Source organism: Camelus dromedarius, chromosome 32, assembly GCF_036321535.1.
Source record: "Camelus dromedarius isolate mCamDro1 chromosome 32, mCamDro1.pat, whole genome shotgun sequence".
NCBI lineage: Eukaryota > Metazoa > Chordata > Mammalia > Artiodactyla > Camelidae > Camelus > Camelus dromedarius.
Window position 1 is genome coordinate 23,649,118 of NC_087467.1, and position 25,598 is coordinate 23,674,715.

Genomic DNA, 25,598 nt, shown 5'->3' on the forward strand with positions numbered 1-25,598 from the left:
GTGGATTAGTTAAGACTTCACCTGTTCCTAATCTATTCTCAGGGAAGAATTTTAAAAGATAAAAGGTTAGTATCTTGCTTTATCTATTTTTAGTAAATGTGACATTCCAGTTGAGTCTAAATCCCTGCAGGCCTGGGACAGAGTTAGAATTGTTTGTGTGGAATAGACGGAAGGAAGTGAAGGGCTCACAGCTGGTGCTTTGCTCAGTGTCACGAGCAACTCCAGTGTTTTGTTCACAAACAGAGGTCTGCTGTTCTGTGCATGCTGAATGCTCATACACTGGAGTGTTCACGACCTTATCTGCACACTGCCGAAGGCATGGGTTTGTGGAGCTTCACTTGGGCATCTGCACGCTGGCTGTGGTGACAGAGCAGCGTCTGAAGATGCGAGACGAGGTTTTAGGAGGGACACCCTCAGAGCCTGTCTGCGGACTACCCTCACACAGACCTAGACTTAGAAAAATCTTAAATTAAGAGGATCGGTTTCTTCAAAACTAAGTATTTGCGTGATTTGAACGTCAGTCTTTTCCATCTTCTGAGGCTGGAACGCTGTGCTCCTGAGCGGTGCCAGGAGCAGGGTGCCTGGCCTGGGAGCCGGGCTGAGTGGGTCTTCGTCCTCAGTGCCTGCGCTGTGAGCCTGTGGCATCCACGCCTGCTGCTCGCAGGCACCTGTGCTTCATGCAAGAGCCACACCACGGCTCGGTCCCGGCGGCCCTGACCATACCCGCATGTGGTGCGTGACCTGGGGGCTGCAGTTGGTCACTGTTGTGGCCCTTGACATGGCAGAGAGCTGAGTAGGCCTCACCGTCTGAGACTCTGCTTGCGCGTCTGCCCGTCTGTCCCTCTCTGTGTCTTGCTCCTGCTCGCTGTTCTGGTCAGGTTGCTGGCAGTTGGTCCATTGTCCCGTGGCCTATCTTGTGCTTTAACAGAGAATACAGTCGCTTCGTTTTCCTCTGGCCCTTCGCTGGGCACACAGCAGGAGCTCCCTACGTAAGTGGTTACTAACCCAGCAGGCTGACCCGGCGGCTCGCCGGCTATGCAGCCGCTGCAGACACTTAGTGTTCCAGCTGTTCGCTCACCATCAGCTGTTTGAACTTAAAAACATAATTCCCATATGAAAACATTACAAATTATGGCCAGAATTGAGAATTAGGACCCAGTAGTGTATATAACTGAGAATGCAGCAGATTGTTTCATGTGTTTTTATAAGTCAGGAAACCCACTTACGTTAAGTAAAATAGTTGTATGTTTTGGTAGTGCAAAGCATTTAGTGTCACATATTTAGTTTCAAGCATTTAGTTTCAAATACAGCTTTAGACAGGGCCTTTTCTGTTAATATTTCACCGTTATATGGCCAGGTCTGCTTTGGAAAGGGGGTGAGCAGAATGGACACCAGAGACGCTTTGAAATGATCTACGTAATTTTCTGCTACAGTGAACTGTTGCCCTTTATTTTAATATCAGTATTTCCTTCAGGGAGAATGGATGTTCAGGAACATTAAGGCAGAATTTAAATTTTGGTACCTTGACCATTGAAAATAATATTTTAATGAGTAATTTCCATCTGTGCATATTTTAAAAAGGTAATCAGTAATTTATGTCCATATTCCACCCCCAAGGATGGGGAGTATAGCTCCTCACTCCTCAGTTCTGGGTTGTGCGTAATGTCTGCCTTTCAAACAGATGGGGGGTGGGCAGAGGAACCTCACAGTGCAGGCACCTGACAGCACCTGGGCCAGGTGAGCACGGGGACAGCGGCGGTGGCAAGTCTCTGACAGCGTGGACTCTTGACACAGTGTGACAAAGTGACACTTGGCCTTTGTGGTCTTCCTCCGCCCAGTCCCATAACTGCAGTCTGATCATGTTGGGGAAAGTCAGAGAAATCTCAGTCTGGGAGAATTCAACAAAACACCTGACCAGTCCTGTGCAAAACTGCGAAGATCGTCAGCTACGAGTGAAGTCTGGGAAACTGTCGCAGCCCAGAGGAGCCTAGGGAGACACGGTGACTGAAGGTAATGTGGTCCCTGGATGGATCCTGGGACAGGGAAAGACGTTAGGTGAAAACTGAGGAAATCTGAATCGAGTGTGAACTTCAGTTGTGTTATCTTTTAACGTGATCTGGAAGAGGAAAGAGTGACAGCTGAGTCCTGTTGCTGGAGTGCTGCCTTCCTGGGCCAGTTTGGGACACAGCTGGGCCCGGCTGCGGGGAGGGTAGCCGGCCTCCCCACCCCCTCATCTCCTTCTCTCCTCTTTCTGTTTCTGGGAGTTACTCTGCTGGATTGCTTGTGATGAAACGTCTTGTCATCCTCTTACTGTGGAATGCAGTATTAGATAATCGTTGACTCCGTGTTACTGTTTTCACTTGAAATGAGCTAGAAGACAGCAAGCTACGGAATGTCTAAGTTTTGTTGCCGGCTCAGTAATGTAGACAGCAGCTGTTCCCTTCGGGAATGGGCAGATGTAGGTCAGTTGGTGTTTGAGTTGAAGATGACTGGGCCTGTCCTGGTGAGTGAGCCGGTGGAGCCCCCGAGACGCTCGCTGCAGCTGCACAGCCGTCCCGAACTACGGGGGAGGCGGGGTCGGCTGGGGCTCACGGCTGCGCCCCCCCTGCTTCCTGGTGGGGGTGAGCCTGGCACATAGTCACTGGGAACCTGCTCGACAGTTGCGTTATTTTCTAAGAAGGTGGGTAAGCAGTTTTTTGTGTGTCAGTAGTCTCTTCTGTTTCGTTCTAATAGCTTCATTGGTGTCTTCCTCGTGGCTTCATTATCACAGAGGAAATGTGGTCTTTGTTAATAAGCGTCAGGTTAGTTACCCACTCGGCCTGCAGCAAGTGATAGTTTTGGAAAGTATTCGTGCCCTGGCTGGTCAGTCACAGATTGATAATTTGCAGACTGATTAATTTGAAGGGAAAGGAATTTCAGGTGTTAAAGACATGCCAATAGGAAAAGAGGAAATACATTTGGAAGATTTCACGATGGGGGATTGGCCGTTGCTGAGGACCTGCTAGTCTTTGGCGATCCCCGTCAGTGTGGGTTACGGCCTTGGGCCTGGCTGAGGTGGTGCCTGTCAGCTTTCTCCACTGGAAGTTACTCCCCTCCCCCTCTCTAAAGGGAGCGCCCCCTAAGCGGTGATCCAGCTCTGTAAAGCATAGGTATTGTCAGTGTATTGTGGTGAAAATCAGCCTGTGAAATCCTGGGTGTTCCAGACCAGTTATCAGGCCTAAGAAAACAGTAAGCAAGTAGTAGACTTTGCCTACACTTTGAAAAAGGTCCTGATCGAAACTTGAGCTTCTCAAAAAACTAGCGTCTAAAGGTGGTTTCCTTTAGAGGAGGGTTTTTATAGGGAGACCAGAAGTTGCTCAGAAACAAGCTAAGAAATGCCCCCCATCCTGACACCTGGCATGTGGTCATCGCCGTACGAGTCCCCCCGCGCTCATCTCCACTCTGGTCGAGTCGCAGAACCTCCAGATACTGGACGCCGGGTCCCCAGATTCTTGATGACAAATCTCATTTCCACTCTGAATTTGACATTTTAAAAAAGTTTTTAAACAGAAACGAATCATTGTCCAAGGTACAAGGGATTTCACATACTGAAGAGTAATGAATAGCTTTTTCAACTCTGATTGTCAGTTGGAAAGGTGTTGGGGCAGGACGCTTGGGGGAATTGCCTATTGATCACACTGTTGTCAGTTTCTAAGCAACCATTGCCAGATTTATCTGCACATCACACAACTTGTGTATTATCCCAGCTGGTTGAAATTCTTGCCCTTGTACAGAAATAGATTAGGGAGATTGGAGCAGGACTGAACCACGGGTGGACTGCACGCAAGTGTACTTTCCAGGAGACGCCTCTCTGGCAGAAGGAAACAAGAAGTGATGTGCTCTGAAGAGGAAGGAGACCAGCCCCAGGCGGGGGTGGGGGTGGGGGTGGGGGGGTGGCACACAGACGCCCCTGCTGTGGCCTCGGTTCTCCATTCTCACCTGGGCTCCTCTGACCAGCGGGGCGGCTGTGAAGGTGTCGCGGAGCGGATGCTCGGGGAGGACGTCGCTCTGCCACTTTGGGTGAAGGCGCCGTGGAGCAGTCGCTCGGGGAGTCGTTGCTCTCCTACTTGGGCCACAGCTGCCCAGTTGATGCTTTTCTTCTCAGGAACATCTTCCCAATTTTCAGGAACTTAAATGTTGTCACCATCACTAGATGAGTTGCTGCTGCTGCTTGAGAGTGTGGGAGCGCCCGCAGTCTGCCAGACCTGTGTGAAATCGTGATGTAGATAAAAGTAATCCTTGTCTAGTCTGTGAACCCACCACCTGTGGCTGTAAAGGTCTCTTGAGGGAGAGGCCCTCCTTTCCTTTTCTGCAGTAAATAATTGTGGACCAGTAACAAAGGGCTGCTTCAGAAGGATGCCACGGGGTCACTGAGGTGCTCCTTAGGTGCCTGGTCCCCGGCCCGTGAGCGGAGGCGGGGACTGGGGCGTGTGCCTGGCGTGAGACAGCGTTTGTGGACAGGGTCTGCCCACTTCAGCCATGTTGTTTCTATAAGTCGTTAGTTATGTTTACAGCCTAACCCACTAAATACCGCGACAGGAGCGTTAGCCTCTGTTTGTCTAGAACCGGCATTTCTAAGTACATGCGTGTCTGCGCATACACACGTTATGAGTGTGCGTGTCTTGTACATGTGTGGATAGACACCTGTCTGTGTATGTACCTGTAATCTGTGTACGTCTTCCTCAGAGTCTGGATACCAAGATCACTTTGCCCGAGAGTCAGGAGACCGACATAGCAGCTCCAGGGGCGACTCTTTCAGTGACCTTGGCTAAACAACGCCTTTCCTGCCCCAGTTTCCTCAGCTCAGGAGTGGGGTGTGGTCGGTGAGGTCCCCTCTAGCTGGGGGATTGATGGTTTTTGAGACTGCTCCGGTTCCTGGGCAGCGCCCCAGCGCCCTCTGACCAGGGCATCCGTCGGTCTGTGAAGTGTCTGGTCTGCCCTTTTAGGGCCCACCAGGCTGGACGTTGAAACCTAGGAACCAGGACCCCTTTCTAGTCCCTTTGTCTGACTGTTTCCTGCCTGTTGGGCACTTGTTAGCTCTCAGGTTAAGTGTCAGCAGAAAAAGTAGAACTCTGAGTTCCTGCTTTGCTTTTATTCTTTCTTTCCAAACTTATGTTCAAAACAAGTTGAGGAACCAGGGGGTTATTTTCAGGGAACTGAAGCCCTAGATAGGTGAGGTGATGGCAAGTGTCCCTTTGTTTTTGTGTCTGTTGGCGGGAGCCCGCTGCAGCCAGACACCACTGGGGGCCCAGACCACGAAGAGTCCGTCCGGCGGCTGCTTCCTATGGCCTCTGAGCAGGTGTTGGGAAGGGATGGGGGCTCCGGGCAGTCGTGGGCACTGGGGATGGGTCTCGCCCCCGGGCTGTGGCGGAGGTGGGGCTGCCCTTCGCAACGGCGCCTGAGGACTCACGTTCCTGTGACCCCACAGGACGGCAGTGTCACTGAAGTGACAGGATTTTAAAATCGAAGTTTTCTCCTTATCCATGGTTTTTCAATTTAACCTTTTCTCCAGAAGGCAAGAAGTTTCAGGTAGTTTACCTTCCGGACTTACCTGTGAAGGGGCCTTGATGGGATCATGTCTGGGCTCAGTCTCCACCTTTTATGTTGAGAATGGCATTCAGAGGGGCCTTTGTGTTCAGGGAGCAGTGGCCCCTGTGCCGTGGTTGACCAGAGGGCAGGACATGGCACAGCCCTGGGTGAGGGGACGCAGTTGTCATGGAGACTGTGAGCTGGTGGGGCCAGTGCCACATCCTGTTCCACACTGACCTTCTAATGTGTGTCTAGTCCCGAGTTTCCCACTTGCAACCTGTGTGACCTGGGAGAATCCAGGATCTGATTCTGTCTTCTCCCTTGTGAAGCTTCTGATTGTGCCCCGTGGCCTCGGGGGCCTGAAATGTCCCAGTTTGCGATGCTCCTGTCTCGGGGGTGTGGGGCTGCCCCATAGCTGTTCTGTAGGTTCTGTCTTTGAAGGGTTGAAAGACTCCAGAATTTTTATTTGGTGGGGGAGGTGATTAGGCTTATTTATTATTATGTGTTTTAATGGAGATGCTGGGGATGGAACCCAGGACCTCGTGTGCACGCTAAGCTGCGCTCTACCGCTGAGCTGTACCCTCCCCTGGACTTGGGGATTTTTAACTGGATGTGAACAGGTGAAGTACTTTGGGGGACGATGCAGGTGATGGTCTTGTCGGCCCTCTGAAGTGAGCCTCTGTTACCTTGACTGTTGCACCCGGCTTTTTCCTGGGGGCACCGCCACGTTTGGAGTTCTGAAAATTTCTCAGTGAGAAATAGATGCACGCGTTGCGGCTCCTTAAGATCTTGTGCTTGTAATTACATTTTTGAGCACCTTCTCATGTTGGAGTACATGACATAATTAAGAGATTTTCAAGAAGAGGTAAATGAGAAAATAAATGGTTTCTGCCATGTGAGTAAACACTGCGGCTGAGACGTGGGCTGAGCGGGGGACGTGCTCTCACCATTATGAGGGGTCCTGACTACAGTCAGGAAACGTGACTCGAGAAATCGAGAGAGTGGCGGTCCTGCTCACAGCGCATGCACTGGGACTCACCTGTGTCTGAGGAGGTTTTGTGCTGGGGCCCTTGGGCCTTGTGAGCTGTTGACTCCAGTGAAACAGTGAATGAGGAGGACGCACTGTGAGTCTGAAATTAATTTTGGAAAAGCTGAACATAAAGATTTTCCTGATTGTCAAATCCTCCTGTAATTATAAATAATTGTTTTCTTTTTCTTTTTTTGTTTTTTTCTTAAGTAATTGTTTTACTTATACTAGAGAAAACTTAAAAACAAGGATGTACGACACTGAGTAATTGTAAGAGAGAAAAGCAGAAAGTCTGAAATACCTACTCAGGGTTACACACCTCCTTAATTGTACTCACTACCCGACAGTGGAGACTCTGTGACCTCTGGGGTCGCTGAGACTAGAGCTGTGGGGCTAAGTAGGTGCAGCCCAGTCATGACTGTCCCGTCTCCGTCCCGTCTGGACACACGTGCCCTCAGCTCAGTGTTCAATGTCTGTCTGTGGCAGTTCCTTCATCTGTGCGGAGGGGCCGGTGTGCCCAGTTTGTGGGCTGGTGTGTGCGCGTCCTCCTCGACCCTGGCCCCCGGGCTGGCCACCCTGGATGTTGTAACTGACCTGAGTCAGTCAGATCTGAGCCTTTCCCTTGTCCCTGGCTTCTTAACTGTGTCCTTTCCATTTCAAATTTGTTTTCAGTGAATTTCAATTTAAAAAATTCAGTAAAGGCTATTACGATGGGACATTGATGAACTTAGGAGACCAGAGTTCTCAGCTGGTGCTCCCTCCCCTCCCCACTCCCTGTGCCTCCCAGGCGGCGCCCTCGTGTGAGTTCTGAAGTTGGAAAGGGGCTGCTGACTTGTGGAAACGTTCTGCTGCCAAGTTTCCTTTGCTACAGACTTAAAATAGGCCAGACCGGGGCAGGATGGTGCCCTGGAGCCGGCTGTCACCCTCCCAGCTGAGACTGCTCTGCTGCTGGGGGTCACTGGCGCTGGTCTCTGTCGCTGGTCCCTGTCGGGAGGGGAAGAAGCTTAACCCCCATGTCCCGCCTCTGACTGCTTGGGGACAGACCTGATGGTTTACCCTGGGTGTAGTGGAAGGTTTACTATTTTTTGTCATTCTGCATTTTTTAGTAAAAGATATTTTTATTGTTGGGGATGACAGACATCTTTGTTTCTGGGATAATTGATGATTCTTTTTGGCAGCACGAGTATGTTTACACCTGATTAATCTTTAAAGCAAAATACAAAGAACATTTTCTAGGTTGGTGATTAGACCCAGTTTAATTTTGCATGGGTGCTGGAATTACAGAGATGCCTTCCAGCACCCAGACGAGAGTCTTTCTAGGGACAGCTGTGGCCTCCAGGCCAACGTAAAGAACTGTTGGTGAGTATTAGGCGTCCTGGTTCCACAGATCTGCTCACACAGGAGTGGTTTTCCAGGTGCTGTGGCACAGGAAGGAAGTGAAGGGGGCTGTTCCTCACTGTGGCTCTCGAGAGAAGACTCGTTTTCTGTGCTTTTCCACATCACTCCTTCCACTCAGCAAAGGAAACCCAGGGCGCAGCGCTTCCTCCCAGCATGCCTCCGTGGTCCGAACACCAGCAGGTCGCCGAGGACGGGTGGTCGCAGCTTCCAGTGCTGACACGGGGTGGCACATCGCAGACACTTAGGTGCTCCTCAGCTACTTGACCCCACGGGCGGCGGAAGAGCCACAGGACAGACTCCTGTTTCTAACGGATCTTTAAACACATGCCCTTTCAAGGCCCTCAGTGGTTTTCTGAGCCAGGGCGGGTCATAGCCGGACCATTTTCAAGCTGCCAGGTGCCTCCTCTTCTTAATGCTTTTTGTAGGTAGTTACAGAAATTTTATCTCCCACCCCGCAAATAGAGCATTGTTCTGGGCTGGAAGATGGCTGGTTTTTGTCAGAAGGAAGTGTAAGCTGTGTCCGAAGGTCAACTTTTGTCTCCGGCACTCTGCCCTCCCGTGTGGGCCACAAGGCCAGAGCCACGCCACCAGCTTGCTTCCGCTGAGCCGGCGGGTCCCTGCGTGTTGGGGCTGCTTGTCTTTCCTTGTCTGATAAGACCTGCCTGATCAGCGCTGAGAACCTTTTCCTCATCTGTTCTCCTGATTTGTGTATGTGTGTTTTTCAAGAATGTAAACAGTTCGTTTAAATGTTTTTATTTTCTTTAAAAAAAAGAAGCAAAAGAAAACCGCAAAACCCAAAACCTTTGTGGGGACTAAGTTAGCACTTAGCCACAGCACCCTGAGGGTCCCCAGTGACCTTTCCTCTGTTCCTGTTTTTCGCTGTCCTCACTGCCTCCCCTTCCTCTTGATTTGGCAGTTTGCCTGGAAACTTGTTTTTCTGTCATCGCAGACCCCTCTGGTCCCCCCTGGAACCTGCAGGACCTTTCAGCACAGCGCAGGTTTGACTCTTCTTCCTTCCTGGGCCTCTGCCCACGCTACCCTCTCCTCAAAAAGGAGGAAGGGACACGTTAAGAGGGAGGATCTGAGGGATCTGTAGTGAGTCACCGAGCATGGCTGTGGTGCGCACACTGCTGTCTGGGGCGCAAAGGCTTTCGCTCTGGGTGCCCTCGTCTGAAAAGAAAGGTCACATGTCAAGACAGCAGGACTTTGAACTCGAAGCAGCAACGTGAAACAGAGCCTCACGGCCAAAGAAATGGGCCCTCGTGGCTCCGACCCCCATAAAATGAGGCGTGTCCTGAGCTCGTCGCATCTTAGAGGCTCTTGTAGACCGATACTGCTTGGTCTTTGGGGTCTCCTAGTGTCTGGTGGAGGGGAAGCCAGTGCACCCGGTGGGACCAGAGCTGCGCAGAAGCCGAGTCTCCGTGCTCCCAGCTGGCCCCGAGCAGCAGTTGGCTGAGTTCTGAGACAGCAGGTCACCCTCAGGATGCTGGACGGGGCCTGAGGTCCCGGCCACATGGCCAAGGGCTGCCCTCCGCCAGCGGTGCCGGGGTGCTGCCTGGAGCTGTTCCCCTAGCAGGTGGCCTGGCACAGGGCTGGGGCCTGGGGTGGGACCTGGCCCGCATCCCCCTCTATGTTCCCGATTCTGTGCAGAGGACAGAAGGGACCAGAGCCACCCTCAGCTGACGTAGGGGAGTGGTTGTGCTCACAGAGCTGTGCCCACCTTGTCTCTGCGTGAGGGGGTGCCGCGCCAGGCCTTCCCAGCACCTGGGACAGAGTCCTGTCACCGTGGGGCAGGTGATGGTTCCTGTTAGTCCTGAGGGAAGAGCCTGGCCCACCCGTCCTGCACCTGCTTCTCGTCCCATCCCCTGCATGGCATTCGTTCCTGGACATTTTATGAACAAAGTGATTTCAGTACATTAATAGGAGCAGACTCGCAGTGAGAGGGAGGCTCGGTGTGACGGCAGTTCAGTGCTCGGGCCGTGTTGCCTGAAGATGCTGCTCTTACATGAAGCTTTCCTTTAAGAGGCCAGCACACAGTGGAAGCAGAGAGTCCTCCCCTCCTCCCCGCCCCACGGCCTCATCCCCCTGGCCCCTGCAGTTCAGGGCAGCAGAGCGGGGCTGTCCAGCACGGAGTCATTGTTCTCTTGTTCTCATATGAAAACCATGCTTGTCACTTGCAGGGTAAGTCAATTAGAAATGGAGTTTGGGAACCAATCTGTTTCATAAGTTGAACTCTGCTCATTCACCTTGTAAAAAAGGGAATCTTTATGTTTTTCAAGGAAGAAATATTAAAAAAGACCTGTTGTGCTAATAATTAGCATTACTTTGAGTTAATTTCAGTTTGGACATCAACGATGTGATGGGCTTGTATTCAGTTTTCCCTGAAAGAATGAGGTGCTCTTTGCTTTTATTGATTTGTTTTCTTTGTTATGCATGAGTGAGGCAAGGCAGCTGATCTTCGTTGGAATGAAGCTGCTGGCCCGAAGCGTTTCGAGGGGTGATGATGTTTTATTTTGCCGGTGGTTTTTCTTTTTAAAAATCACTAAGCCTTGAAGCACATTCTTAACCAAATTGAAGCAAAAGGCTGTGATGGGAGGTGGCATTTAGTTTGCTCTGGTCAGTGATCCCCAGTCCTTTGTGTCCTCCAGCAAGGAAATGCAGACAGGTGACCGCTGAGGAGGGGTGAGCAGTGAGTGGGGGTCTGGCTCCCCTCTCCGGTGCCAGTGCAGCCCTGCAGCAGGTGCAGGGCTTCTGAAAACGCCCCGCAGGGTGGCGGGGGGGCATCGTTGGAGCCAGAGAGGCAAGGAAAGACCCCAGCAGGTGGGGGAGTTCACTGCACCCCCCCCCCCCCGGCTCAGCCCTGGGATGGGCTTTGTCCTAACTGGGCGCTCACTGTGTGGAGAGATGCCACTGACCGCCCCAGCTCGAGACGTGTGGCCTCGTGCAGGGGAGGTGAGCTGAGCCCTAAGCGGGGCTGGGGCCCTTGCAGGCCTCCTGCGCCCAGGACCCTGAGGCATGGTCTCAGGCCATTGGAAGCATGTCTTCTCTTCCCTCCTGAAAGCCCCCACATCTGAGAACCCCTGAACCCAAATGGAGCTTCTGTTCCCTCCAAGGACCCTAAGTGAAGCACAGGAAGCTGGACTTCGCCCTTAGCGCCGTTTGTGCGTCTCCACCCGCGGCCCCCACGCGGAGGTCACAGGGAGCCGCCCTCCTGCCTGCTGCTGTGTTGGCCTTGACCTGGTCGGAGGAGCCGTGCTGTCCTGGAACCAAGGACCAGACTCCTGGGAAGTAATTTCCCCATCAGTGCTTGTGCTTCATTCTTCAGATGCGGCCAGTGTGTTGACTGGGGGGCAGTGAAGTTGCCTTTTGTTTTTGTGTTTTCTGTTTCCTTCAGTTTTGAAGTATAGTCGATTTGTAGTGTTGCGTCAGTTCCAGGTATACAGCAAAGTGGTTCAGTTGTACACAGATGTGTTCTTTACCATTGTGGGTTAATACGAGATACTGACCGCAGTTCCCTGTGCTGTGCGGTATGACCCAGTCCTTTGTGTCTCACATACAGTAGTGCGTGTCTGTTAACCCCAAACTCCTAGTTTCTCTCTCCCCACCGCTTTCCCCTTTGGGAACTGTAAGTTTGTTTCCTATGTCTGTGAGTCATTTGTTTTGTAAATAAGTTCATTTGTTTCATTTTTTTTTTTTAGATTTTTCATATGAGTGATATCATACGGTATTTTTTTTTCTTTCTGGCTTACTTCACTTAGAATGACAATCTCCAGGTCCATCCATGTTGCTGCAAATGGCATTATTTTGTTCTTTTTATGGCTGAGTCGTCGTACTCCCTTGGATGAAGTACCACAGCTTCAGTGTGCAGTCATCTGTCTGTAGGTATTTAGGTGCGTCCGTGTGTTGGCTGTAATTAGTGCTGCTAAAATGGCTGTGAAGTTGCAGGCTTCTTGGTGGGTTTCGAGTAACAGAAGAATGGTCCTTCTCACTGCCGTCGCTCGCCGTGGGTGAAGTCAGCTGTGAGTGCCCTTGGCTGCGATCCAGGCGGCGGACTGGGTGCAGTGACGGCACTTGCAGACCTGGGCTCTGGGAGGAAGGAGTCTCGGAGAGCCCCCCTCAGCCTCTCCCTCACTTTGTGTCTGTCTGCCTTGGAAGGTTCAGGGCCCCTTCAGTCCTGGTTGGGAGGCCCCTGCGTCTCCTGTCGTGCTTTGGTGTCAGATGGGAAACCCCAGAAGGGTGTGAGGGGGGACAGCAGTCACTGGGAGCGGGCGATATGGTTGGATGGTCTTAGGGTTCCTGGTCATGTGTCCCACGCCCAGCACGCACCACCTTTTACGTAACGATCCTGGTGACCAGCAGGTGGAGTCTGAACCAGGGCTGTTCTGAAGTGGTCACTTCTGCCTGGACCTGTCTAGGGAGAAATTGTCTCTTCACAAGGTTTGCTGCTCAGTGGTTCTCCTATAAAGTTTTCCTCAACTTCTTCTTGGAAGTCAGGAGGAAGCCGGGCTCCTATGAGAGGTGATGCGGGTAGGCTGAGAACACATGTTCGTCTGCGAGGACATGGGGCTGTCGGTGGGGGGGCGTGGGCCTCGGGAGATGGGAAGCAAGGCCATGCAGGGCAGGGACGTGTGCGCCATGGCGGGCACTGGAGGTGACACCAGTCGGGTCTGCTGGGGGGCCCGTGCCCCGTGTCCACGCTCCTGCTCAGAAACCTGGAGGCATGCTGCATCTCTCCAGCCCATGTCTGCACCAAAGTGAGCTTGGTGGGCTTCCCAGGCAGCCTTGGGTGGAGACCCCGGGCTGCTGAGGACGTGGAAGCGACCACCTAGTGGAAGGAGGTCTTCCCAGAGGCTCACTCCTCTGCAGATGGGACGGGTTTGCAGCGGTACATCTACCGTCAGATTTAGTGATGTGTGCTACCATTACTGGACTATTTCTGTATTATTAGAAAGTCTGGCAGGAAAAAGCAGAAGGTGACTGGGCCACAGTTCTTGGGTGAAGACAAGACAGCACTTCTGGTGCCATCCTGGCCCCAGGAGAGCAGCCGCTCACTCTAGCGTGCCGTCCAGACTGTGCTGAGACCCGTGGCACATCGTGGCACTTGGGCCTGGACGTCTTCCTCACGCGGCACTGGCTCCCTGCCCTGTTCATCTCTGTCCCTGCACTTGGCACCTCAGTGCTCCAGGAACACGGCACCTGTGGCTTTTCCGGCTCCTTCCCGTCTCAGGGCTCGCCTCCCAGGCTGCCGCACTCAGCTGGGACTCTGGACGCCACAGCACAGAAGGGGGCCACTGCGGCAGGTCACAAAGTGCTGTGCTGCTTTACGAACAAAGACCTTCCTGTTTCTCCTGAGCCAGCCTCTGCCAGGTCCAAGCAGGAGCCAAAAGGAAAGCGTTCGGAGCTGGAGCTTATGTTCCCGGTGGCAGTGTTTGTGACTCCCTTTTGTCTCCTGCCCCCATGTAATATCTCTCTAGGGCACAGAGCTGTTTTGAAGTGAGAAGTGATTGTCATCCCATTTTTTTTCTGCCATCCCCAGCGAGTCACTGACCACCCTTAAAAGAAAGAAAAACTCTCACAAATACAAAGGAGGCGTTTAGAGGGAGGGTTATCATAAAGAAAGTCTTTGGGAGGGAATTTTGTCTCCTAGAAGTTACGGCAAAGTTCAGGAGAGTAGGTCCTTGCCCAGTTTATAGCCTGTCCTTTTTTTTTTTTTTTCTTTTAATTGAGTTACAGTCATTTGACAGTGTTGTATCAATTTTTCAGTTTTATATGAACATACACATATTCACTGTTGCCTTCTTTTGCGCTGTGAGCTGCCACAAGATCTTGTACGTTCTTCCCTGTGCTGTACCGTATAATCCTGTTTATCTATTCTACATATACCTGTCAGTATCTACAAATTTCAAACTCCCAGTCTGTCCCTTCCCACCCTCCTCCCGCTTGGCAACCACAAGTTTGTATTCTATGTCTATGAGTCTGTTTCTGTTTTGTATTTATGTTCTTTAGCCTGTCCTTTTAATGGTCACCAAGTCGTGTTCTGATATTTCTGATTTTAAACACTTCTGATTGGAATGAGCGGCTGCTTTATCGAAGCTTCTGCACCAGAGGATAAATGCGAGGTCAGGGAGGTGAGTCCCAGCCTCTGCTGTGCCCCCGGCGCCTTGGGCTGGGACCTTCAGCCTGGTTGGGAGAGAGAACAGGTGTGGTGGGTCCACGTCCTCACGGCAGCGGCAGGACAGGAGGGGCTGTGGCCTCACAGGGTGGAGTGTTGAGTGAGGGGTCCGTGGTTGCTTGGGAGGGAGGTCCGCGGTGGGCCGTGAGCACCGCTTGGGAGCTGTCGGCTCGTGGCAGTGAGGGCCTGGCTTTGAAGAAAGGGTTGACAGCACTGAGCAAAACGATGTGTGGTTTTCTGTGGAAAGGAACCCTTAGCAGAAGTTTTAAAAGTATTATTGGACATCTTGACCTTATACTTAACCAAATAAGTCCTATGCTTAATTTCCTGGTAGCATTTTTCCTTCATGGTTTAGCCTTTTTCTTAAGTATCTGAATTTGCACGAGACTAGTCCCAGATTTCTTCTGGTTTAACCACTGTGATCTGCAGCAGATGTGGAGGGAAAGAGAAACAGGGCTACCCACGGGAAAGCCAGCTCCTGGGCTGTTAACACCTGCGTTGACTGAAAGACGTTGGATTTGGGAAATGGGACAAATACTGCAACGGTTAGGGTCAGGCCTTGGGAACTGGGGGCTAGCCCTGCACTCAGCGGGTGCAGGCCGTGGGAGCCCGGGTGCCGTCTTCCCCACGTGCTGACGGCAGACTAACTGGGGAGACAGTGCAGGGCCTCCACGCCCACCGGGGCTGGGACGGGAGAGGAGCAGCTGCACTTTCTGCTTTTGTTGGTGGGCTGGGGTCGAGCAGGAGAACTGATCTCTCATAACCACCAATTCCTAAGCTTGGAGAGTGCGATGCAGGCCAGCGGTCCTCACCCCAGGAAGGCGCAAGGACACCAAGTTTCAGGTGTTGTTCGGGGTTCGTACCCCAACCCTGAAGCCCACCTGTGAATTCTTGGCTAAGAGCACTTTGCTACAAGCTTGGTAGGTGCCTTAGGAAACAAAAGTAAAGCAAGTGGCTGCATCATCTTTCTGACAAATGACCACCTTACTGTCACATATCTGTGGGGCACGTTGGAGAGTGCCCCCAAACTGCAGTGACTGGACTGGGATCCTGCTTGTCCTGGGAAATGAGAGTGACTTCCCAGTCCCACGTTCGGGCCTCCCAGGCCAGCATGTCCCCACCACCAGCACTGTCCTCCTCCAGGTGGGGTTTGCTGAGCCTGGTTCTGGCTCCCAGAGGAGCTGGGGGACCTGTAGGAAAGAAACTCGTGGAACTGTCACCCTCAGAGGAAGGGGACGCAGCCCCCTTGGGAGAAGTAGTGGAGACATGCAGTGTTGGCGGGGATGTAGGCACATCTTGAACACAGCTGAATGAGGTGCTGGTGCTGGCTGGCTGACTGGTGTGTTCAGCTTGAGTGCTTTTGTTTTCTGACATGAAAATAAGCTGGGATGAAAAATAAGCTGAAACCCAGTGAGGGTTGATACAGGAGCTCAGAACAGAACCCGTGAAAATGCAGCGACCAGCTTGAAAGAGCCCCAGGTCTGTTCTGAGTCAGGGGTCGCAGTGGACCAGTAAGTGCTGCAGGTTGGTGATAATGAGCTGTTTGTTTAAAGTGATACTGGGGCTTTATGAACATGGGAAACCCAGAAAATACTCATGAAAGAAGGAGTAACCGAGTCACGGTCACCTGACTTCTCACGTGGAGTCCTCTGACTGCGTGGAAGGTGCCCCCCTCCCTTGCTGAGCCTGGAGCCCGGTCACCCACGCTGGCTCCCTCCTTGACGGGTAACCGGCTGGGCGGGAAGGGAGGGAGTGGAGTCCCTTTTCTTGCATGCAGCTGAAGGATGTGCGCTTGGTGTGACTGCTGGGTGCGGAGGCCCTGGGCTCATCTGAACTGGAGGTTTATGCTGGGGAGACAGTGCCGTCGGGCTGGGCTCCCAGACGAGGTGTCCAGAGGCTGCGTGCAGTAGGGCTGAAATGCTGCCTTTCCTGTAACATGTGTTTTAGTGACACATGGATTGAAGACACTTCCACAGGGTGTCCCGGATGCCACCCCACCTTTTGTGGTGTGTGTTTTCCATAGAAAAATTAGTCCCCAGTTGCAACTGCTGGCTTTTGTCTGAACTTTGGAATGCAGTCCACGCACATCAGCTGGGCTGTGTGCACTTGGTACGAGTCAGACTCTTCTTACAGGGCGGGTCCCTCCTGGTGCCTCTCCATTCCCCCCTCCCCTCCCTGAATCCCAGAAATGCCTCTGCCTTAGTAATGCTGAGCTTACCCCCTACTCTGTGCTTACACGTGTCTCATTTCTATGGACGCCCTCCTCGGGGCAACTTGAGGGGCCTCCGGACCAGTCTCCTTTCTCTGGCCTCTGCTGCATGTGCCCTAGCCCCTGCCCCACCCCTTCAGCATCTTTTCTCTGCCAGGATGGCGCTCCAACTCCTGGCCCCTGGGTTCAACCCCAGACCCCGCCTCTGACCTCTCTGCTCCAGCGGTTGAGCCTGTCCAGCACTCCACTCCTGCGCTCACTGTCTGCCCCACCCCTTGCCCCAGCTTGGCAGACACCTCCAGGCCCTGGATTCTCCGTCAGAACCACTCACTGGGCTCTCTGTACCTGCAGGAGCCCAGGGACCTCATCCCCACACGACAGCGGGTGGTGTGGGGAGTGCCGGCTGCCCCCGCGGGGCTTGTTCTTGGAACCAGCTCAGATGCCGATGGAAGCACCACCTTGGCTGTTGGGAGGACTCCGGGCCCCGAGGGTGATGAGTGCTGGTGTGTCTGCTGACAGACACGGGGCGCCTGTCCGCCCCCACGTTCTCCTGGGACCGACCACCTGTCACCTCCTCTCCTGGTTGACTGGGCATGCCTTGTCCAGAAGCAGGGCTCTGGACTCAATATGGCCACTAAATTTCGTACATTTTCCTATGTTATAAAAATATAAACATGTTTTTAAACTGCAGCTGCTTCTCAGGGAAGCCCTCGACAGGGAGAGAGGCAGCGTCACCTGATTGTTACAAGTTTGCCTCGCGGTGCAGCTTCTGCCGAGCTCATCTTGTCTCCGCTAAGCTGTCTGGAGGCGTCTGGCACATTTCGCACAGCTGGGCCGCTTGCCTTCTGTCTTCTCCAGAGACTCTCCTATGTTCTTGGGAGCTTTCTCTTTGGGAACATGAGGAAGGGACTTGTGCAGTTATAAAAAGAAATGAGAGATCACCCAGCCACAAAATTGCATTTTCGCTTGTTTGGCCCAGCATTCATTTCCGGCTCATCCGTTTCTAAAGTTTGCCCAGCAGTGTGAACCTGGTAATTTTAGTTCTGTGGTTTCTGTGGACTCCCAGACCCTTGCCCAGTTGTTAAGAATGTAAACTGCAAACGTGTCTTGGTGGGCGTGTGAGCTGGAAGGGACTGAGGCTCCCTGCGCTGCTGGCACCTGAGCTGGGCTGCACGTGCATGTGGGTGTGGGCACGTTCATGTGTGTGTGTGCAGCAGAGGGTTACGGGGGAGACCGCAGCGTTTAACGGTTTAGAACATAAAAAGGTACATCTGTCCTGCTGTGATTTACTCACACTGGGAGGAACGTGGCCTTTGAGAGTTGGAGTCACTGTCACTTGGGATTTTGGCCTGTGGCTTTTCCAGCGTTTGCTGTAGGTGTCGTCTGAGGCAGTAACTAAAACCCTGGGACGTGGTCTGACTTTGTAACCGAGCAGGACCCTGCTGTCAACATCGGGAGCATCTGACGTCTGCAGTGGTGTTTGTAACTGCGTAGCTGTGCCGTGGTGTGAAGGGGTTTTCTCACGCTCTCGCTGAGCAGGGTTGGGCTGCAGCAGGAGGCTTGGGTGGTCTGCCCCCGCCCCCCCCGTGGTGCTGGCACGAGGATCATGCTCGGTGTCCTCCTGACCCCGACACCTCGGAAACAGCAGTTGGGAGTTTGTGCATCTTGCTGCTCATAACTTGCCCTGACTGCTCGTGTCTGCAGTTGTTTTGGACCCCTTGTGGTTTCCTGGTATCCTGCTGCTCGAGCTGCAGGCCTCAGCCTGCTTAAAAGGCTATAAACCATTTATTAACTTGACTTTAAACTGCGCAAGTTCTTCTCTAGAGCTCTGTACCATGGAGGCCCTTCCTATGCACCCTTCGTTCCAGGTACAAGAATATTAGGAGAGTCCCAAAGCCAGAGGTGAACTTCATACCCAGTGGAGGAAAGGGGACCCCTCCATCTGTAAAAAATAAGAACTTTGCAACAATTTGTTACCTGTATGTGATCTCTGTGTAAACTAGTTCCACCCCTTGAACTGTTGAATTTTTACTATAAAACCCCTGGCCTTCTGTCCCAAGCAGGTGCACAGTCTTAGAGGCATTCGCCCACTGTGACCTCCTTTACCTGCAAAGAAATAAAGCTGCTTTTTCTGCTTCATCCAAAACTGTGTCCTCGAGTCCCAGTTCAGTAAATGGGGTGCAGGGGCCCCCAACTTTTATCTCAGCTTCTGATGAAATTCATGCTTTTGCCAAAACCAGGAATGAAAGGTCTGGGGACTGTGGACACATCCTAGGAGTTAGAAGCAGGACAGAGCAGAGGTGACAGTGGGTGCCTCCGTGCACTCAGATGGTCTGGGAAATGCTGTCTTCTCAGAGGGACCACAGCCTTGGCGTTCGTAGAAGCAGTGACCCAGGCTGCTGTAATTCAGCAGCAGCACACACGTGTGTGCGCAGGCGTGCATGTTGTCCGCTTGCAGGCAGGCTCATCTTCCGAGGGTGGTCAGAGTTTGTGTGGGACCAAGAGCTGGGAGCTGGAGCAGGCAGCCATGGGGTCTGGTCACAAACACCTTGAGCCTCATTTTATGTGGCCCATCCAGAAGGAGGGCAGCTTGTGCTGGTTCTTCGCTCTTGCAGTGAAATTGAGAAATGTCGTATATTTGAAAAGCAAAATAAATTTTTTTTTGAGAGCTACATTGAATGTTTTAAACTTTAAAACACTCAGTAGGTATGTGTTTCACCTGAAGTATGACGTGGCCAGAGCGGGCCGTCTCTGCCATCCCTGAAATGAGCTCTGTTCTGCAGGCACTGGCGCTCAGCTGTGCTGGGGGGAGAAGCCGGCCTGGGAGAGCCAGGGGCTGAGCCTGGCAGCAGGCAGGCAGCAGACGTGGACAGCTGTTTTCGGATCTCTCCAGCGCCAGGACTGTCCTCCCCGGTGTCTGCCTTTACTGGGGAGGCCAGCAAGAGAGCATGCGGGCCAGCTCATGGGGTGGACCAGCGACATCTTCACAGTTCTGTCTTTAAGAAGAGTCTGCTCAAGTTTTCCAGGAGGCAGAATTAGAATTCCTCCATAACATATGGCACCTAGAAGTCCTAAGGGATTCTGGAGTTCTTACGGAGAATGCCAGACATCCTAGACACTGTTCTGACACAGAGCCTGTGCTACCACAGGCTGGCTGGCTGGGCCATTCTGCCAGCACTGCCCGCCCTTGCGTGTGGCTGGGCCCAGGGCGAAGGTGCAGAAAGCACCTGTCCCGGGGTTTGGGGCCGCCCTGGCCCACGTGCTGAGCACCGCTCCTTAAAACCACTGCTGGGGCCAGTCTGCCTCGCTCCCTCCATGCAGTGTGCTCAGGGCGCAGACCCTCCGAGCCCCATGTTTACTTGTTTAATCCAAAGGAGGAATTTGGATTAGACTGTAGTTGCAGAAGAAACCTGGGGGTTTTGTTAAATGCAGGCTCTGGTCCCAAGGAGTCAGGGCGGGGCCCGAGGTCCTGCATTTCTAACCAGCTGCGTGGCCCACGCTCTTGAGTGTGAGGCTTAGGTAGGTGGTTTATTTTACCCTCCCAAGTGCCCTGTGAGGGGTTCTTAGCCTCATGTCACGGAGGAGGAGATGGGCTGCGCTCCAGCTGATGCGGTCGGGGCAGGATCTAACCCGCCCTGACGTGGGCTGCTCTGACACCCCGGTACCGCCTTCCACATGCTTCTGGGCTCGGAGGAGTAACCACAGCTCTCAGGGCTGTGGAAGCCACCTGCTAGGGCGGAGCTTACCAGTGTGAAGTCAGCACTGCCACAAACACAGAATGACAGTGATTTTATTTTTCCATCAGAGGGAAAAAATACTGTATTGGTATCGACAGTGTGTAGGTCAGCTCTGTGGTCTGTTAGCACAGGGTGTTGCTGTGTGTAGACCAATTGAGTTAATAAGCTTGCTCGTGTGGTCACTTCCCCTGACGTTCCTATCGCAGGACGGGGCGTTGGGGAGTCACATTTCTCCACAAAACTCTGTGTGTTGCAGTTCTTTAAGCGCTGAGAGCACATCAGTGAGGGGTCCCTGCCATAGCTAATGTCCAAAAATATCAAAGTATCCTGTTTTGAGTCTGCCAGAACGCAACGGGTGTACGAGACATGTGACTCCAAGGGCATCTGGCGACACGTGCACACAGGATATTTAACGCGGTTTGCAGGCTAGTGCCCCAGACGAATCCAGGAAGTCTACCCAGGGCCACTGACCTCCTTGGGTGGTTTTGGGGCCTTTGGTTTGTGGCTGGGTGATTCTGAGCTCCCCGCCCGCTAGGCAGAGTGACGGGAGGGCTTGCGGGGCCGCTTGCTTCTGAATCAGGGCCCGGAGTCCCGGCTCCAACCTGCTCTCTCCCCTTGGAAGCGTGCTCGCCCTCCCTGAGCCGCTCCCTCCTCTGCAGTGGAGAGTAAGAGATGTGCTGTGCTTGGACGTGCCTCCCTTGGTGTTCAGCCACCGCGGCCACACTCCTCACTCGCGAGTCTTCCTCTGCGAACATCCCTGGGGTGCCCGCAGGCAATTGGCACCCCTGCTCCACCCAGGGTTTCTTCTGTAGCTGATGAGCTCCGCCAAGCTGGAGCCGGAGGGCACCCCAGGCAGCCCACCACAGGTTCAGGGCCGTCAGCAGTCCAGCCCCGTCCAGCAGGTGTCCCTGAGGTGTGCGGGGGCCAGGGCAGGAGTGAGGGCAGTGCCACAGGACAGGATGTGGTGGGACCAGGAAGACCCTCCATCTGCCCTCATCCCGGCCGCCAGTCCTCTGTGCCCAAGGTGTGGATGTTGGGGAGGGTGCTACCCAGCCCCTACCTGCGTGACCCAGCATGAGCCCTTTACTGACAGAGTCCTCCTGGCCAGCAGCCTGAGTCCTGCTGCAGCAAGAGGGTGTGCCGTGTGTGCACACTGGTGTGTGTGCGTGCACGTGTGTACTGAGTGCATCGTATGCGCATTTATGTGCACTGAGTTCATCATGCCTGTGTGCGTGTGCACGTGTGCTGCACTCCCAGGCAGCAGTGCTGGGACAGAGCTCTCCCGTCTCGCCTGTCCTTCCCTCTGCCTCGAGCGTCCCCGCTGTACAGCAGAGCTGTGCACTGTCCTCCTCATTCTCCCAGAGCCTCCAGCTCTGCACACGGATGGCCTCGCAGTACCCTCCCTTCCGGGTGTGGGGAGCCTCAGGAACACAGCTGCGCAGCGCTTGGCTTGGCCGGGAGCCGGCCGGCAGGAAGTCTGGGACCCCGGGCTGCCCTCAGGCACCGCGCTGCCGGCCCTCCCTGCAGGACCAAGGGGCTCAGTGCCCTGTTGCTCTGGAAGGCGTGCTGTGGCGCTGTCCTGTGTTGGGGTGCATGGTCACAGTTTAAACAGTCGTGCTGGTGATGGCAGAACCCAGCAGGGCCCAGGGACGGTGCAGACGTGTCTTCTAAACTTGCACAGGGGAGCCTCTGCAGCGCAGAGGTTGGGCTTTTCACCGCTACGTTTTCCCTCCAGGGCTGCGTGGACCCTGCGTGGAGGTACTCCACACCACAGAGGTGGGTTTAGCTGTGCTGGGGGTAGGGGGGTGCGGGCGTCAGTCTGGCAGAGATGGGGTTCAGGTGCCGAGAGTGCTGAGTTTCTCGTATCCCAGGAGGGGGCCTCTGCAGGGCTGCCCGCCCAGGAGGAGGAGTCCAGAGCTGGGCGTGCTGGGCTGGCTGGAGTTCAGGGGCAACGGGGGCCCCTCACGATGCGGGGCCAACGGGATACGCTTGCCGAGCCCTGCTTGCCCCGAATTGCACAGCAGGGCTGGTTGCTCGTCAAGGTCAGGCTGAGCCCAGAGGTCGCCCTCCCCTCTGCGCTGTCAGAGCAGAGTCTGGCCTTGCCCTGGGACCGTCCCAGGAGGCTGGGAGGAAGACAGGTCTGGGGAGCACGCTGGCACCAGGCTGACAACTCTCCTCTTCTGTCACAGCGCAGCTGGAGCTGGCCCAGGTGGTTGTCATCGTGGTGGTGGTCATGGTCATGGTCGTTGTCATCATCTGCCTGCTTAGCCACTACCGAGTCTCCACTCGGTCCTTCATCCACCGCCCGAGCCGGGGCCGGAGGCCTGGGGATGGGCTGCAGCCGGTAAGTGTGGCCAGATCCTGAGACCCCGTGGCTGACAAACTCATGTTGCAGGTTCTCTGCTCGGTGGGTTATCGCCAACCCAACACCCAGGTCGGGCAACCCCACGGAGGCCAGCGCCACCTCTGGGTGCAGTCCCCTCTCGGTCATCGCTGCCCAGGTGGCTGTCAGCACATGGTGTCCCCTGCTCCTGGCCCTGGTGGCGGCCGAGTTGTGCTGTGTCTGCCTCCCCCTCAGCGTTGGGCTTGGGAGTTGCATCCGTGCTGGGACAAGCAGGGCCCGGTGTGGCCGAGCTGGAAGGCAGGGGCAGGGGTGAGGGTCCAGCACCTCCTGGGGGTGAGGGGTGGGCTGTGTGGGTCTTAGCGAGCAGTGCGGCTCTTCAGGTGGTGGTGATGGTTGTTAAAGTTTCTAGCTGCATCCTGCCCTGAGTCGCCACCCTCCTTTGGGAAGTGAAACATTGACATTCGGCCACAGTGCTCTGTGACCTGCACCTCAGAGACCAGGGGCCACCAGGGGCTTGTGTTCCAAGCCGGCTTTCCAGTCTGGGGTTCCGGCCACAGTTACAGGTCCTTGGCTCCCGTGGTGACCATAGGAGCGTATGGAGCCTAGGGCTGCCTGGCGACTGGCTTGAGGGGCCATCGTGAGTATGGGAGGCAGCCAGCCTGGCGGGAATGGTGGCCAGGCTGCCAGGCCCAGGGCCCCTGGGATCCTTTGGGGGACAGAGCTGCTCGGAGTCCTCAGGCCTGCTGGCCCAGGGCTGGAGCTGAGGCTTGCTTTGCGCACACCTGGCCGCCCAGGACAGGTGGGGGGCTGCTGTGTGCCTCCCCTCAAACCACAGCGGTGAGCTAGTGCCCTGGGGCTGCAGGTCAGGCCTGCTCTCGTCCTCTGCTGTCCCCTTCCTCGTCCCAGGTTCCTGGTTGGGCTGCTAGCCCCAAGCCCCTCCAGCCCTGGGACTGCGGCTTCCCTCACGCGGTGACAGTCTCTCTCTGTGGGTCCTCTGTCACCCCAGCAGCATGGGTCCCAGAGGTCCAGACCCCGAGCCCCGTGGTGAATAAGGGCAACTCTCTGCCCACAGGAGGATCTCACTCTTGTCAGGGTCTGAACACAAGGTGCCATTGCCCGCAGGGTCCAGGGCGCTGATCCGGGACCCCCACGGATGAGAAAACCAGAGGTGCTCAAGTCCCCATATGAAACAGGGTGGGGTGTGCACGGGACCTGCGTCTCTAGGTTACATGCCCAGTGTGATGTGCACCATGCATCAGCGGTTTTAAGTGCCACGTGGTTGGTGGCTGGAACTTGCAGGGCTGGTGTAGAACCCGTGGATGTGGAGCCGGGGCGCAGAGGCCGGTGTACTTGGAATCCTCCCAGATTTAGACAGGACGGAGAGCTAGTGCGACAGCAGCACCGGCCCGACACCCGGCTGAGAGTCAGGCTCCTGCGCATACTGACGTGTCCTGTCCACACCGTCTGTGCTGGCTGAGGCGCCCTGAGAGCAGAGACCGGGCGGGAGGGTGGGCAGGCCGGCAGGCCACAGGGCGGAAACACAGATGGAGTCTCCTGCTGGGTTTGGAGGTGGGCCCAGGGGCCGCCGCTGGCCTGCGCCCACCCTCTCCTGGGGCTGCTGAGCGCCAGCCTCCCTTTTTGGAAATTGTGACTTCCCAAAGGCTCTTTCCAGGCCATACACCACAGGGCACGTCTGAGAGGCCCCACCTGCGTCGCCGGGCATTGTCACCAGACACTTGCAGGTCTGCCCGAGGGAGCCCGTCCTGTGCTTATTAGGCAGAGCTCGGGCCGCGCGCCAGCGGGTTGGTTCCTTTGACTCCACTGCTCTTCCTCTGCGTGGCCTCGGTGGGCTGGGCTTCTCAAGGCGCGGGTTTTCCTCCTGAGAAGGGGGGCGTGGGTACTGCTTAGTGATGTTCCAGCACTGGAGGCCCATGTTCATGCGTGACCAGGCGGCTCAGGCCCAGGCTGTCCCTCCACCTCCCGTCTGGTCCTCCTCCTCCTGGATGTGGGTGCAGGCCCAGAGAGCATGTGTCGGGGAGCGTGCTTCCTGCCCCCAACTATCTGCATCTCCCGCACAAGGTCTAGGAGATGCCGCCACTCTTACCCCAGCTCTGGGAGAGCTGTCTGATCATCGGGCTCGTGGTCCCCACCCAGAAGTTTGACAGTGTTGAGAGATGGATTGGCTGTCACAGCTCAGGGCATGGGTCAGGGGCTGCAGGGATGCTCTGCACATCCACCAGTGTGCAGGGCAGACCCCACGATGAACAAGGGTTCTGACCCCAAGTCAGAAGGCCCTGACCTCGGCAGGTGCCAGGCTCTGTTGACACCTGTGGGTGACGGCTGGTCTGGCTTCGTCTGCAGAGGGAAGAGAACGTGGCTAGCAACTGGAAGGAGGGGCGGAGGGGCCACAGGGAATGCGCACCACCCGGGGTCTTGGTCAGGGACCCTGCCTTGGGAACAGCTCCCCTGGCAACTGGACGTGGACCAACATGACCACGCGATCCCCAGCCTCCCGGGTAGCAGTGTCCACCCGACTAGTGCTGGCTGGCATTTCCCCCAACTCCTGGGGGCCACCTGTGCATGTGGGGAGGGGTGCGACTGCAGCCTTTCAGGGGGCCCTCCCTCAGCATCCCAACCAGCCTCTTCTCGAGGGCTCAGAGGGTCTGGGCGCGGGGAGCCCCGCGGACTGATGCAGCACGGCGGGTCCGGGTCTGCACCCCTTAGAGGGAGGTGACTGAAGACGGGGTGTGGGCCGCTGCGGGCGTATGGTTCCGTGTCTGCTATCTGAGCACCTGCGATCTCCCGAAAGCCCTTCACTTGCCCCAGGTCTGGCGTCCCTGGAGCGCACGCTGCTAGCTCGCAGCTTGTGGGTGCGGGATGCCCCCTGCTGGCCTTGCGGCGGGCGAGCATCCTGAGGTCTCAGCCTGCGCCTTGCTGGGACCCCCCACTTCTGGGGCGTTTTGGCCCATTTGTTCTAGAACGATGTGAGGTCTCCATGACCACGCTGGCAAGAAGGGGGTTTCTTGTAAACTGATACCGAGAAGTGCCGGTCATCTGACCCATCAGCTCCAGGAGACCTGGTTTAACACTGTGGGCCGAGGTTATTTGTGTATGTTCTCATGGAAGACCTGACAGTCAGGATG

At 54.9% G+C, this 25,598-nt stretch overlaps 1 protein-coding gene across 10 annotated transcripts in view; it reads left to right on the forward strand.

Moving 5' to 3' along the window:
• Positions 1 to 25,598, forward strand: part of LDLRAD4 (low density lipoprotein receptor class A domain containing 4) — a 120,159-nt gene that overhangs the window by 88,923 nt on the left and 5,638 nt on the right. For 4 of the 10 annotated variants that reach the window (XM_064481685.1, XM_031439263.2, XM_064481684.1 and 1 more), the window contains 2 exons: positions 21,847 to 21,887; positions 22,306 to 22,455. In XM_064481685.1, coding sequence (XP_064337755.1) covers positions 21,847 to 21,887; positions 22,306 to 22,455 — 191 coding nt within the window. Of the gene's footprint in view, positions 1 to 21,846; positions 21,888 to 22,300; positions 22,456 to 25,598 lie in introns of all 10 variants that reach the window. The other 6 variants (XM_064481683.1, XM_064481688.1, XM_064481682.1 and 3 more) reach the window with 2 other exon arrangements.